General features: G+C 43.6%; 1 protein-coding gene across 1 annotated transcript in view; it reads right to left on the bottom strand.

Moving 5' to 3' along the window:
* The window catches only part of WWTR1 (WW domain containing transcription regulator 1), a 132,113-nt gene that overhangs the window by 12,307 nt on the left and 103,861 nt on the right, over positions 1 to 15,945 (bottom strand). The window contains exon 4 of the mRNA XM_007471301.1: positions 10,578 to 10,780. Coding sequence (XP_007471363.1) covers positions 10,578 to 10,780 — 203 coding nt within the window. The remainder of the gene's footprint in view (positions 1 to 10,577; positions 10,781 to 15,945) is intronic.

Genomic DNA, 15,945 nt, shown 5'->3' with positions numbered 1-15,945 from the left:
CCTGCTGATGTCAAGCTTTCTCCTAATGCCGTCACCCCTTCTCCCAGCTCCAAATCTCAGTCAACTGTCTCCCTCAGTCCCCACAACAATTCATTCATTTGCTCCTGTATTTATTTTTTAAAAATGCTATGGAGAGGGCTTCCCTAGTGGCGCAGTTGTTGAGAACCTGCCTGCTAATGCAGGGGACACGGGTTTGAGCCCTGGTCTGGGAAGATCCCACATGCCACGGAGCAACTAGGCCCGTGAGCCACAACTACTGAGCCTGCGCGTCTGGAGCCTGTGCTCTGCAACAAAAGAGGCTGCGATAGTGAGAGAGGCCCGCACACCGCGATGAAGAGTGGCCCCCGCTTGCCTCAACTAGAGAAAGCCCTCGCACAGAAACGAAGACCCAACACAGCAAAAATAAATAAATAAATTAATTAATTAAATTAAAATGTTAAAAAAAAATACTATGGAGACTACCAGGTGCCAGGTACTGTTCTCGGCAACAGGGATACAGCAATGAAAAATACAGACAGGACTTCCCTGGTGGCACAGTGGTTAAGAATCCGCCTGCCAATGCAGGGGACACGGGTTCAAGCCCTGGTCTGGGAAGATCCCACATGCTGCAAAGCAGCTACGCCCGGCGCCACAGCTATGGAGCCTGCGCTCTGCAGCCCACGAGCCACAGCTACTGGGCCCACATGCCACAACTAAAGTCCGCGTGCCTAGAGCCTGTGCTCCACAACAAGAGGGGCCCCCACTCGCTGCAACTAGAGAAGGCCTGCACGCAGCAACGGAGACCCAATGCAGCCAAAATTAAAAATAAATAAATACAGACAGTGTCCTGCTTCTTCAAGGATTCTAGAGGGGGAGACAGACTCCAGCAGAAAATGATGCAGAAGGGCCAAGCCTCGTGGGGTCCATCTCCCCGATATCTACATGCTCCAAACCTTCTTTCCAACTCAAGTCGTCTGTGCTCCTTCTCTAGACCCACCAATCTCCATGTGCAAGCCTGCTCTACACTTTGTCACGATCTTTACAAAGAGTGACCAGAGGAGAAAAATCAGGATAGGGAGCGGTCAGAGTGTCATGTCCTACGAAGAAGCAAGGGGACTGTTTAAGAGAGACTTGTGGCACACCATGGCTCTCAAACTATTATTGACTGCCACATGGAGGAAGGAAGATTCCTTCTACCCCAGACTGGAGGCAGATCTGATGGAGGGCTTTGTAGTTAGTAGTTCGTTCAGTGATAGAACTGGCTGCTTCTCAATTCTCTGGGCTACTGGCCACTGGAATTTTCAAGCAGTTGTTGAGGGTTAAATGCTACTGGATATGACCAGGGCTTGGCACAGGAGAAAAGTGTCCTTGGATTCAGAATGATGAAAGCTCAAATCCCGGCTGAGCTACTCCCTAGCTATAACATTTTGGAGTACATTTTTAACCTTTCAGTTTGTTCATCTGAAGAAAAAGAAAAAAAAAAGACATAAGATTTATCTTGCTGGGCTGTTATAAAGATTAAAAAGCATATTTATCAAGAACCCGGCACAGTGAGGCAGTTACTAGAATGAGCTACTTACTCATGGTGTTAAATGTTTTAGGAGGTGAAGATGTTAGCTAATACTTGCATATCACTTACTACTTGTGAAACACTGTCCTAAGTGCTTTAACATACTATATCTCATTTCATCCTCATGACAACCCAACTGTCTCCATTTTATGGATGAGGGCACTGAGGCACAGAGAGACTAAGCAACTTTCCCAGGATCTGGCCCCAGAGTCTGTTGTCATAGCCACTACACAGACAGTGGCAAAAAGAGGAAAGCCAAAGATGGAGGTCGGCAGACCTCAAATTTTCAGCCCTTTCACCTACTGGCTATGGGACTTGGGCATGTTATTTCATTTCTCTGAGCTTGTTTTCCCAGCTATAAAACAGAAATACCAACCCTCCTCCTTCGGGCAGTTTAGAGGATTTAATGAAGTGGCCTGTTTCACTGTCCTGAACACAGTTTTCCTCTCTGAATTGGAAAAGAGATGGAACTGGACATAAGTCTCTGGTCCTTTTCAACGTATAAGGGTGGAGCTAGTGCCCTGGGAATTCACAAGCACATCCAGCAAAGTTATAAGTTCAGATTTTAAAGGCCAATTTCAGAATGATCTGGAAAGCTGCCCCTGGTAACCTCACCCCTACCCTGCTCCACCACAACTTTATTTTTTCTCTACATCCAAGCTGGGGGTGGAAAGACTGTTGCAAAATAAAGGCTTGAGAATCTCTTTCAGAGTTTGTGGTCTTCCATCTAGCTCCCTAAAACGAATAATTACATGCGGGTTTACAAGCACCCTCTCCTACTGGCTGGGGGAGGGGGTGGTGTGTCAAATAGCTGGAGGGGTGTAAAAGACAAAGGCCCATCTGTAAGAGGAAGGTGTTCCTGGAAGCAAACTTCAAACCTCCTTTCCTTCCAGCTCCCCACTGGCCTGCAGCCTGCCTGTGGAATAAATCAAGAGAGGAGGTGAGAAAGTCAACAGCAGTTGAAAGCATCCTGCAGCCCTGTCCATCCGAGGCTAAGGGAGCGCCTCCCGCCAGCCAGCCCTGGCCCTCCCTGGAATGTACTTGAAAGGAAAGACAATAACCTCTTCTGAGGGTGCCTGCTTGATTTAGGTGTGTGTGGCCAGGGATACTACAAAAATGGAAGATTGTACTGTTTTAATTAGAAAGGGTGGGGTGAGTAGAAACAAATGAAAGACAAAAAAAAAAAGATAATATTTTGAAATCCTAACATTAAAACAGTTATTCTGGTGCAGAGAAGTTGCTCCCTCTGCTGAAACTTCCCCGGACTTCAGAGGCAGAACACTGAATTATTTACCTTCCTTATAAGGAAAAAACAAAACATGCCCAGTGTAAATTTCTTTTTAACTCTGTGCTAAGGGATTCTAGAAATTCACTGTCACATTTCCTGGAGCCTCCCTTTTGGAAATACCTCATCACACAAGCTCAGCTGCCAGACTCAGACTGTCGAAACCCTGACACTTCGGGGAAGACATTTGTTGAGTCCATAATTATTATTCATGGCCTGTTTGATGCTCTTTTAATTCAGGATGTACATAGCAATCTTGTGTTGCTCCATAATCTCTGTTATCCTTTAGAATCGAATTAAGGAAAACATTATATAATTTAGTCTCCTCTTTACTTAAGAAAAATAGCTGAATGGATTTCGAGGTGGAATATTTCTTCGTACCTCTGATCTTATCAAGATCTGAAATATGAAGCTGTTTTGCATTTGTGCAAACCTGGTGAGCCTCCATTTAAAAAAATGTGTTTGTACTACTCAGCCATAAAAAAGAACAAAATTTTGCCATTTGCAGCAACATGGATGGACTTGGAGGGTGTTATGCTAAGTGAAATAAGACAGAGAAAGACAAATAATGTACAATATCACTTATATGTGGAATCTAAAAAAGTACAACAAATAGTGAATATAGCAAAAGAGAGGCAGACTCACAGGTATAGAGAGCAAGGTAATGGTTACCAGTACAGAGGTTGGGGGTAATACACAGATGAGGGGTGGGAGGTACAAACTATTGGGAATAAGACAGGCTCAAGGATGGATCGTACAACATGGGGAATATAGCCAATGTTCTGTAATAACTGTAAATGAAAAAACCTTTAAAAATGAATTTAAAAATTGTAATAACCTATAATAGAAAAGAATCTAAAAAAGAATATATATATATGTATAACTGAACACTTTGCTGTATACCTGAAACTAACACAACATTGTAAATCAACTGTATTTCAATAAAATTTTTTTAAAACTGTATAAAAAATAAATATTTAAAAATAAATAAAAATTTTAAATGTGTTTGATTTATAATATCTTTCAAAACGGTCCCTTTTATTTATTTATTTATTTTGCGGTACGCGGGCCTCTCACTGTTGTGGCCTCTCCCGCTGCGGAGCAGAGGCTCCGGACGCGCAGGCTCAGTGACCATGGCTCACGGGCCCAGCCGCTCCGCGGCATGTGGGATCTTCCCGGACCGGGGCACGAACCCGTGTCCCCTGCATCGGCAGGCGGACTCTCAACCACTGTGCCACCAGGGAAGCCCTGGGTCCCTCTTAAAAGAATTGGTATTTATCAGAAAATGGATTATTTCTGGGACTTGTAGGCAAATAGAACACTGACAGCAGTTAGAATGGAAGCCCTTTGAGGGTAGGGACCAAGCCTAGTCGTTCACTGCTGTGCATTTAGTGCCTAGAGCATGCTGAACAAAATGAATGAACGTAGACAGCCAGGTTACTCTACAGGGATCCACACCCTGGGTGGACAATATGACCTCTGATGTTGCAGTCAATCCTGAAACCTAATTCTCTGAAATGCTTTTCTAAAAGGAAATTATAGCCCCAGGTGCTGAAAGCAAGACTCTATGAAGCAGCCACTACTTAGGCTATGATATGACACTTTTTAACGTCTCTAAATAGCTACTCTTCACATGACAAAAAACAGACCTCAGAACCTTCCCTGGACCAGCGCTGCTCACAGCCGGGTGTGTCCCTCCCCGGGGCCCTCGGTCAGGAATGGCTGCCAGGGGCCGGCCAGCTGGCCAGCCAGACCCGGTAGTGGCTGTCAAGCCCAACAAAAATCTGTGAGACCTGCCAAAAGAATTCTGAGGCCTCCTGCCCAAGCCCTCTCCCCTTGTCCCTGTTGCCCTGGCAACCAGAGGCCGGGCTTAGTCAGCATTTTTGTTTGACAAGCTGCTTTCTCCTGTCCACTGAGCCTCAATTAAGGGACGGATGGGGGTAAAAGCAGTGCTGAGTCTGCCTGGGAATAATAACCATTTCCCAACAACGCGGAGGGAGCGAAGGCTTCTTCACTTAAGACTCTTCCAGGCCCTGGGGGCTGACGGGAAGTCCTCGAGGTTAAGACCATCTTTGAGGCAGAAGGTCCCCCAGCTTCATATTTAAATGAATAATACAACGAAATACTCTCCTCAGATAAAGCCAAGAGTCTGTTTTTATGTCAAGGAATTGTTCTTTCAGAGGGGTAAATAGGGACTGCGAAGCCTGTTTCTCAATTTCTTAGGAGTTACTCAAATTTTCCATTTCCTCCGGTAAAGTTGTAAACATGCCCTTTATGATACTGAGCAAATATTGTGTTGGTTTTTAAGCTGTAACAGCAGAATAGTCTATAGTCTTGTGGGCACGTGTGGCTCATAGTATTTTAAAAATTTATGTCCAGAAACGTTGGAGAAAGGATTCCAGGCAGCTTAGAATAGATATGTCCAAACTCACAGCACAACTGCTATGGCTGATACAGAATAAATAAATGACTTCCCAATATATTAAGAAAAAGAGATAACAAACAGTAGCATTCTCTACTACCAACTTTGTTTTAAAGAACAAAATACACATGGATACATACAAAGACTGGAGAGAAATCACCAACATCTTCATAGCTGCTCTCTTTAGGTAAGAGTATAAGTGATGAATACGTTCTTTCTTGGTTTTGATTATTTTAAACATTTACTACAATGAATGTGTTTTGTCTTTTCTGTGTGACACTTTTACTTTATTATTATCTTTATTTAGAGTCGAATTCACTCTGTGAAACTGTACAGTTCTAAGTTTTGACAAATACATAATACAGTTGTGAAACAGCCACTGCAAGCAAAACACAGAACTGTGCCATCCCCCCCAAACCCCCTAGTGCCTCTCCTGTGGAGGCAGCCCCTCCCCGATCCTTAACTGTAGCAACCACTCATCGGTTCTCTGTCCCTATAGTTTTGCCCTTTCCAGAATGTCATATAAATGGAATCATACATTGTGAAGTCTTTTTTCTTTTTCCTTTTTCTTTTTGGCTGCACTGCAAGGCATGTGGGATCTTAGTCCCCCGACCAGGGATCGAACCGGTGCCCCCTGCAGTGGAAGCACAGAGTGTAACCACTGGACCGCCAGGGAAGTCCCATTATGAAGTCTTTTGAGTCTGGATTCTTTTAGTTAGTAAAATGCTTTCTCTCATCTCAGTCAGAGAAAACAAACAAAAAAACTACTAAATTATATTTTTTAAAGTTAAAAACTATTTTTTTACTTAAAAAAACTTCATAAACTGAATTCTAACTTTTTTTTTTTAATATGAAGGTAGCAGGAAGTACATCTTCAATTGAGTAATTGCTTTCTTTTCTAGAGTTGCCGTTTCTTAGATGAGCCTGAAACCACTTCAAGGCTTTTTGGAAAACTTAGCAAAAATAAAACTCATTATCACGGACAATGGAGAATGTCTTTCATGAGAATTCACTCTCCATAATGTCTGTGATAGACGCTGAAAGCAGAGAAAGTTCCACTTTCCTAATAAGGCCATGTACTGCAGACCTGGCTGGGATCCCCTTGGGCTCGTGGCACCCCTGCCCTTGGAGCACCTGCCACATTCTGAGATAATTCATCAATTATCAGATACAAGCAGTTCAACTCTGTTGCTACAGCAGCCAATGCTAAATTGTAGGGATCATTTTTAACAAAACCCTCCTACTTCAAAAGATTCCTAATCAGGGGAGATACCAAACCTCACTGGCCCTTTGATCCGGGTTCTGTAGCTATTCCACAACCTGTTGGCCTGTGGGAACGAAGAAAAGAAAGAAAGAAGCACCTTATGCTCATTTTCACAGAACTCTGGGCTCTGGTGCATCTGGTCCCTGCTCCAGCTATGAAAGTGAAAGATGGCAGCCACTGGGACCCCACAAAGTAGGGAATGGTTTGAATTTATCCTTCTGGCCACCAATCTGGATTAGAGTTCATCATTTTGTCTCCTTTGCTAAAATGTAAGTTATCTGAAGGCAGCCATGTCCCACTTATCTTTTTATTATTTCCCACAACATAAATGTTGGGTGAATAAACAAATGAAGAGATAAAAGAAGGAATGAAGAAAAATAATTTTCCATCCTGAAATAATGGAGGTTCACTTCAGATCTGTAATCAGACCTTCCTCAACTTCATTTGTTAATATCTCCGGCATGATTTCAGTGACAAGTTAACATCTGAGCCCTTGGCATTGTGAGGTGTACGTCAGACTGTGGAACGAGAACCGAGGAATTGTTTTCTCCACAGCACAACATCAGACTACATGTCTAGAGGAGCAATGGCACAGAAACAGAAAAGAGAAGCGGGAGGAGAAGAAGAAGAAAAAGGAAAAAGAAAACAATATTTAGGGGCTTCCCTGGTGGCGCAGTGGTTGAGAGTCCGCCTGCCGATGCAGGGGACGCGGGTTCGTGCCCCGGTCCGGGAAGATCCCACATGCCGCGGAGCGCCTGGGCCCGTGAGCCGTGGCCGCTGAGCCTGCGCGTCCGGAGCCTGTGCTCCGCAACGGGAGGGGCCACGACGGTGAGAGGCCCGCGTACCGGACAAAAAAAAACAACAACAATATTTACATGGCATATAACTTATAAGGACCTTTCACATTTATCATATATTTAACAATGATAAAAATATACAGAGTAATGGGCTTCCCTGGTGGCGCAGTGGTTGAGAGTCCGCCTGCCGAGGCAGGGGACGCGGGTTCGTGCCCCGGTCCGGGAAGATCCCACGTGCCGCGGAGCGGCTGGGCCCGTGAGCCATGGCCGCTGAGCATGCGCGTCCGGAGCCTGTGCTCCGCAGCGGGAGAGGCCACGACAGTGAGAGGCCCGCGTACCGCAAAAAAAAAAAAAAATACAGAGTACTGATGACTTCCCAAGAATTAGGAACAAGTTCATTCTACTTATTAAAATTTACCAACCTCCTTTCCTATCATAAAGATGGAGCCTAGGAAGGGGCCTCTCTCCCAGAAATTCTCCCCTGATAGGAAGGTCAGGGCCTGCTTGCTGGGCAGGGACTTCAAGAAGACAGGCTGGACAGCTAGGGCCCGCCTGCAAACTAGAGGAAGGCCAGGGGAATTACAAAGTGCCCAGAAAGCAAAGGATATTCAGGAAGTTGCTGACTACGTAGAACAGGGAGTGGGACAGAAAGAACAAATGGAACGGACAATCTTCAGAGCTCATCAGGACCACCACTGCCTCCGTCCCTCTACCTTCCTACCAGGTGCTGGAAGGCAGCTAAACAGGTGAGCCAAATATCACTTTTACTTCCAATCCATTTCCCTGCCCCACCCTGGCTTAAGTGCAAACAGTGGGGCTTAAGTGCAAAGCACCAAAAGAAAGAGGTAAAAAAAAAAACCCACAAAGGTGATACACATAATCTACTAATCCACACCTGAACAATCAGACATATTGGCAAATGCCACTGTCATCAAACACTCCAACACCATTTACTGTATGGCCTTAAATAATATCTTTGACCCTGAGTATCAGACTGCTTCTGGATGAGGAACACGTCTGCCACGACTTAAAAAAGTCTTAGACCTTTTTTCCTGTATCCATAATAAAGATAAAAAGACATCAGAACAATCCATTCCATCTTTTTCTCCTCCTCTAACCACACACACACACACACACACACACACACACACACACACACACGCTCGCACGTTCAAAGCTGAACTACAGGAGCCTCTGGGAGCAAATCTGGACAGCGTTCCTCCCCGAGGTCCTGTACAGTGGAGTCGACGCTGTCATGCAGCAAAATACTCCAAGTTCCACAGCCTCTAGGGATCAGCATTTAAGGAACTTGGTTGGTATTTCTGTAATATGAACCATCAATACTAACATTCTGGTTCAAAGGCACCTATGGTTGGAATAAAGGAAACAATTTGGGGCACTTTTCTCCACCCCTTTTCAGAAATACTTTCTGTGGGAAAGGAGGAGGTGGGGTAGGAGAAAGAGAAACACAGAATGAGGCAGAAACTGAGACACAAGTCATTCTTTGCGGGGGGAAAAAAAAACATTAAAACTTATAAATGCTACTATAATACTATTTATATTACTCTATATTATAAAATAGATAAATTATTCCAAATAGAATTATTGTCCAAAGACAGAAAACCATAATACAATCATTTCCTGCTAAGAAACATGATACTGTATATCTAAAAACAGTATAAACAAATGCTACCCTGAAATAACCGTGAAAGTTCAGACATAAATCCTCAGGGTAAAAAAAGCACAACCATGGTTATATTACAAAGTTGTATTCCTCAAATTTAGAGGATAGTTCAACAGAACAGCAAAGCACAATTTATATTCATTTCCCACATTTTCAAAGGCTATGTATAAGGAATTCTTTTAATTCATCATGTTTTTTAAACTTCACACAGTGTAGATACTTTATATTTTAGAATTTATTTGACGAGAAATACATTATTTACCTATGGCAGTCAATGTATATTTTTGAAAGTATCAGATATAACTAAAAGAAAAAATCGTGTTTACCCTAATACCCCCAGCCCCCTGGAAGAAAGCTTTCTGGAACAGTTAAAACTATTCATTTCCGTCCACATGGAAAGGAAGCTACCCATGTATCTTGCTTCATGTGAGTCATAAGGCAAAGTCTGAAGAATTAAGACAATAAACTGAAGCCTTCCTCCCCACAATGCAGCCAGCAAAATTTATGAGACCTGAAAGCATGGGCTACATTAGTTTAGCAACACAGAAGGGAATTCTGCTTTTGCACAGACCAAGCCACTGAAGCAGGGAGAAAACTGTGGGCTCCTTCGTGGATTTTCTTTTCTTTATTTTGTGAAGTGAGGCCCTGAGCCTGACTCACAGAGGACACACACTCTGTTGACTGACTGACTGAATGAGGAAATGGCACAAAGGTGCCTGATCAAAGCCCAGGGGGTTTTGCAGAGCACTCTATCAGAGTCTGTATGCAAAACATTTTCCTTTTTTCTCATGCTCCACGATGGATCAAAGATGGTTGCAGATTCTTTGTCATCTCTTCCGTGGAACATCCCCTCTGCTATCTGCTCTAACTGGGGGTTGAGGGGTGTGCTGCGACTGCTCTGTCCAAGAGAATATGGAAGAACTGACTCTGTGGCAGTTTCCAGAGCCAGGCCCCAAGACCCTGGCAGCTTTCAATTCCTGTCTCTCAGAACATTCTCTTGGGGAGACCCAAGCTGCTATGTAATACGTCCCACTGCTCTGAGATTGCCAAGCTAGAGATGCCATGGGCAAATACTCCAGCTTTTAGTCCTAGCTGTGCTCAGTCTTCCAGCAGCCCTTTCCATGGTGCCACACACTTGAGTAAACCCACCTTGGACCCTCCAGGCCAGCCCACCCACCGGTCGACCACCGCTAAGTGACCTCAGTCAAAATCACGTACAGCACAAGAACAGTCTAGCTGAGCCCTGCCCCAATTCCTGACCACGAAATGGCGTGATATAATACAATGGCTATTGTTTCAAGCCACTGAGTTTTGCGATAATGTATTACACAGTAATAAATAACTGGAACGTATTATTTCTCTCCTTCTAGTGATTCGCAGTGAAAGCCACAGGCAGCCATGCTGATACAGCTAGTCTTTGTACTCATATACGTTTGGCTCTCAAGAGAGTGCAAATAGATGTTGGAAGTTGGAAGCAGCACTTTGGGCTTTGAATGCGATGGCAAGTAGATACCTACCCACTAGCCTTGCCACCAAAGGCCACGAAGCCTCCACCAGGTCCCACTGAAGGCCATACCTGCCTCATGAGCTCCTCTTGACGCATCCTAATTCTCTCTCTCTCCATCTGGATCCTCTGAAGCCGAAGCTTCTGCTGCTGCTGCTGCTGTGTGGTCAGCGCGTTGGGCATACTCATGAGCCCTGCTGGTGGGTTCTGAGGAGGGTGACTCTGCTGGCTCAGGGAACTGGGTGCCATCTGCTGCTGGTGCTGGTGATTCATCACTACAGGAGGGAAGAGCAGGCCGGTTAATGACCAGGGACCACAGCACCTTATCAAAAAGAGATCATCAGAATGCTTTGCGCTTTACACTATAGATTCCTGAGATTCCTTCCAAAGCACTTTCCTGTTAATCATTACTGTTGAAGTAATTATTACCTTAATTCAATTCATGGAGGCTCAGATACTGGCCCCTCTCCTGACTCACCTAGTCGTGGCTTTTGTGCCCTGTTGAAAACCTGATTTCACACCTTGCCTGTGTTCTAGAGTACATTTTAAACCTTTCAGAGAACATAGTGGTCGTAAGAAAATTCCACACAAGTTGACACAGCATAAAAGCTAATTTCACCAGGATATCTGGGGGTGTGTATGCACGGTCTCAGATAACCTGCATGCTTATGGCAGGGCTAAGGAGGGCATGTGATCATTGATTAGGTGGTGGGTAGAAAATAATATTTAGGATGGATGAGTGAATTGACGAGTGACATGTAAAACACAGTACCTAGATCAGGGACCTACACAAAAGCAGGATGCCATTCGTGCTTTGTTAAAAGAGGGCGCCCCAAAGAAATTATTTAGTGAGAAATTATTAGTGAATAATTAGAGAATCATTTAGTGAGAATTATTGTGAGAAAGAAATTATATAAAATTGCTAACAGCGTTTGTGATTGGATAAAGCCACAAGAAGTGTTTGAAACTTTTTACGGATTTTCGATTTGTCTGCATTTACCAACATTTAAAATTTTGGCATGCAGTATTTCACTTTAGAAAAAAAAATTTGTAAGCCTTTAATAAATTCTATAATTGGTGTCTCCCCACACCCCCCACCCCCGCCCCGCCAAAAAATGCATCTTAAAAAGTGCTAGCTTTCCTCCAAACAGTTTACCAGTCAAATTTGCTTAACTTCTGCCTGGGTAATATCCCACAATAAAGAAAACCATGCTTTTCAGTCTATTTGCTCCTAGGTCAGGGCCAAAGGCAACAATGTGTAATTTTATATACTTACTTCATTTCTGAGGAAAAAAACGCTCAACTTTTGCTATATTTGGTATCACTACCTTTAAAAGATAAAATTATTGGCATACTTTACTTAAAGTTCAAAGTAAAATATTTCAGATCTTCAGTTTGTTATGGATATTACGAGGGAACATATTTTATAACTAAACTTTCTTAAATGAATTTTAAATTAGCCTAATCAACTATGTATTAAGTGAATGTGTAGAAAACACACACACACACACACACACACACACACACATTGAAAAGAAAGTACCAGGAAACCCTCCTACACTGTTGGTAGGAATGTAAATTGGTATAACCACTATGCAGAACAGTACGGAGGTTCCTTAAAAAACTAAAAATAGAACTACCATATCATCCAGCAATCCCACTCCTGGCCATATATCTGGAGAAAACCATAATTCGAAAAGATACGTGCACACCAATGTTCACTGCAGCACTATTTACAATAGCCAAGACAGGGAAGCAACCTAAATGTCCGTGGACAGAGGAACAGATAAAGAAGATGTGGTACATATATACAATGGACTATTACTCAGCCATAAAAATGAATGAAATAATGCCATTTGCAGCAATATGGATGGACCTAGAGATTATCATACTAAGTGAAGCAAGTCAGACAAAGACAAATATCATATAATATCACTCATATGTGGAATCTAATTTTAAAAAATGATATAAATGAACTTAGTTACAAAACAGAAACAGACTCACAGACTTAGAAAACAAACATGGTTACGAAAGGGGAAACGTAGTGGGGAGGCATAAATTAGGAGTTTGGGATTAACGTACACACACTACTATATATAAAACAGAGAATCAACAAGGACCTACTGTGTAACACAGGGAACTCTACTCAATATTCTGTAATAACCTATATGGGAAAAGAATCTGAAAAAGAATGAATATGTATATATGTATAACTGAATCACTATGCTGTACACCTGAAACCAACACAACATTGTAAATCAACTCTACGCCAGGAAAATTTTAAAAAAGAAAAGAAAATCCCAACACTGAAGATTTTCTATAGAAGAACTGGTTTCCTTAAGGAAGAATTAATTCCATGACAGGAACTTCCTCTGGATGGGAGCAGAGGTGGGGTAAAAATACTCTTTTTTTTTTTTTTTTTTTGAAATTTACTTATAACTCACTCAAGTCTTTATCACATTCCCACTGTGTGCTGGGCACTGGGTTTGTAGTTGAATAAACAGCTCCTGCCTTCACAGGAACTCACAAGGAACGTGTGAAGAAATGAGGTGGGTTTTTATGCTCGGCTGTGGAGCGCTAGAATGTTAGGCTTTGTAAGGATTCCCGGAAAGCATCTGGTCCAGCTTTTTATTTTGTGAAACCCAGGGAGGTGAGGGGCATGCTCTGCTTAGAAACAGGTGGAACCAGGGCCACAGTTGAACCCCCAACACTCCGTCCACCTGCTCTTTCAACTATCCTTGGCCGCCCTCTGCCACACCTGAAACTGAAGACCAGGAACGATCACTGAAACTGAGGCAACCCCTCTACCCACAGTTTCCCTTCAGTTGATCGCAAGGAAGTGCCACTTAAACAGCAGACCCTCAAAGCACTCAAAACAGGGCCCTGGGACAAAGGTTGCTCAGGTTACAATTAGGAAGGGCTCAAGGAAGGTTTGGACAGATGTACAACTCTGCTCAATCCCAGGGAAGTCACTCGAGGCAAGGTAAGATACTGGAGTATTCTGCCCAAACAGTTTGGGCTTCACTTCCTGAATCAAGCCCACCACCAAGAACGCTCATTTCTTGGCACCATCCCTGGCACACAGGGAAACTCAGTAAACGATGGGATGAATGGCTGAAACCAGCTGGGCATTCCTTATGTTCTCAGTTTGAAAACAGAAAAAAAGCACAGCTGTGATCAATGCCAAAATAACCGAAGTAAGCACTTCATTTCTACAGCTTGTTGGAGCATAATCACCATCTCTATTTGAAGGCCTGGGTGGGAGGGTCAGGGATGGGGCACACACTGTGTCATCGGGGAAAAGTTCTCTTAAATACCAATTCAAGTAAGACAAAGTCCAGATATCCAGAAGGGTTTAGTTCATAAGACCTCTTTCAGGCCAGGAGATGGAAGCTTAGATGGAAGAATAGTGATTATCTCCAGGCACAGTCGTTTCTGAACCTTCTGAAAAAGTATGCTCCTAGTTTTGTGATGTAACTACTATAGACAAAAAAAAAAAACAAAAACCCAATTGTGTCTATAAGAGAAATGTGTAAATTGAATATTTCCAATATCAGAAATCTCCAGGTGAGGAAAAAAGCTTAAAAATGTTAAATTTTTTTGTTAGCAGTTCAGAGGTTATGTTAATTTTTATAACTCAGATTCTTTGAAAAATATTAAAACTGGCTCAAGTCTGGTACTTACTGACATGACAAATCAATTGGATCAGACCTATCTGCCGTAACTTGGGAAGACAGCATTGTCAGTCTACTCACACAGGATTCTGTTACTCCACTCCACACACTGTCCAGATACTGCTTGGCAGGTTTTATTGATGTCTGCATCCTTATCTGGGGGAGTCTAAGACTTGGAGAAGGTCTCTTCCAAAACCACACCCTCGCGAGCCTTTGAAACACCAGCCCTTACAGCGACCCTCCATGGGGGAGGCATGGTGGACATATGCTGCTTTCTTCCATTTAATTTAGATTGGACCATTCAGACTACACTCAGACTAAACATCTCCAGCTATTAACTGTAGTGACTGGAAAAGAGGAGAACTTAGCCAGTGGCTTTGTTTTCAAAATAAAACACGCCCACCAACAGAGAAGTCTATATGAGACTATTCACCATACTATGGCCCATAACAGCAAAAGACCAAAAGCAGTGTCCACCAATAAGAGATCATGATCCAGGGGCTTCCTTCCCTGGTGGCGCAGGGGTTGAGAGTCCGCCTGCCGATGCAGGGGACACGGGTTCGTGCCCCGGTCCGGGGAGATCCCACATGCCGCGGAGCGGTTGAGCCCGTGAGCCGTGGCCGCTGAGCCTGCGCGTCTGGAGCCTGTGCTCCGCAACGGGAGAGGCCGCAACAGTGAGAGGCCCGCGTACTGCAATAAATAAATAAATAAATAAATAAGCACGGTCATGTATGCATCAAATATGCAAAATACTTTCTTGGTGGAGTGAAAGAAGGTAACCCCCAAATTATTTGAAAAACAACGAATAAGATTTAAAATAGGGCTTCCCTGGTGGCGCAGTGGTTGGGAATCTGCCTGCTAATGCAGGGAACACGGGTTCGAGCCCTGGTCTGGGAAGATCCCACATGCCACGGAGCAACTGGGCCCGTGAGCCACAACTACTGAGCCTGCGCGTCTGGAGCCTGTGCGTCTGGAGCCTGTGCTCCGCAACAAGAGAGGCCGCGAGAGTGAGAGGCCCGCGCACCGCGATGAAGAGTGGCCCCCGCTTGCCACAACTAGAGAAAGCCCTCGCACAGAAACGAAGACCTAACACAGCCATAAATAAATAAATAAAGCAAACGGTCAACAAGTAAAAAAAAAAAAAAAAAAAAAAAAGATTTAAAATATAGTCAAGATCCTCAAAACTAAGAGCCTGCCTGGTGCAACTTCTCCTTGTGAAGGTGAGGAAACAATACCCAGAGAAACAGTGAATTTGGTCAAGATCATAAAATGGTCCAGGGCCTAGAAGCCAGGTGTCCTGCCTGACTCAATCCAGGTGCCCACGATTCAGCCTGTCACTCTGTTCCCTCTAGTCGTTTCATTTCAGACTGTTTTTGAATCTTTTATTAGGTTGAATCTCGTGAACTTCACCGATGGTTGAGGTTCTAGCTACTCAAAGACAAAGAGGCAAGAGAGGCCCAAGACAGAGATAAACAGAGAGGAGATCCTCAGGAGAGCACAGGAAGGAAAACACCTAGACTTGCAATGAACAAAATACTCCTTGGGATAATATTCCATAACATTTTAAGGAAAGAATAGTTCAGTTTAAAAAAAAAAAAAAGAAAGAAAACAAGCAGAGCATCTCAAATGCAGTATCTGAGGCCAAACCAGTAAACCAGTTAAGGGCAGACTGCCACTAAATGCCTCAAAAAGGCTAAAGACCTAGTCAAGTTCTAGACTTTTGCCAGTCCCCACAGAAAGGAATAACCCAAACAGAAGATTTCTCC

The sequence above is a fragment of the Lipotes vexillifer genome, unplaced genomic scaffold, assembly GCF_000442215.2.
Source record: "Lipotes vexillifer unplaced genomic scaffold, Lipotes_vexillifer_v1.1 scaffold618, whole genome shotgun sequence".
NCBI lineage: Eukaryota > Metazoa > Chordata > Mammalia > Artiodactyla > Lipotidae > Lipotes > Lipotes vexillifer.
This window is presented reverse-complemented; position numbering and strand designations above follow the sequence as displayed.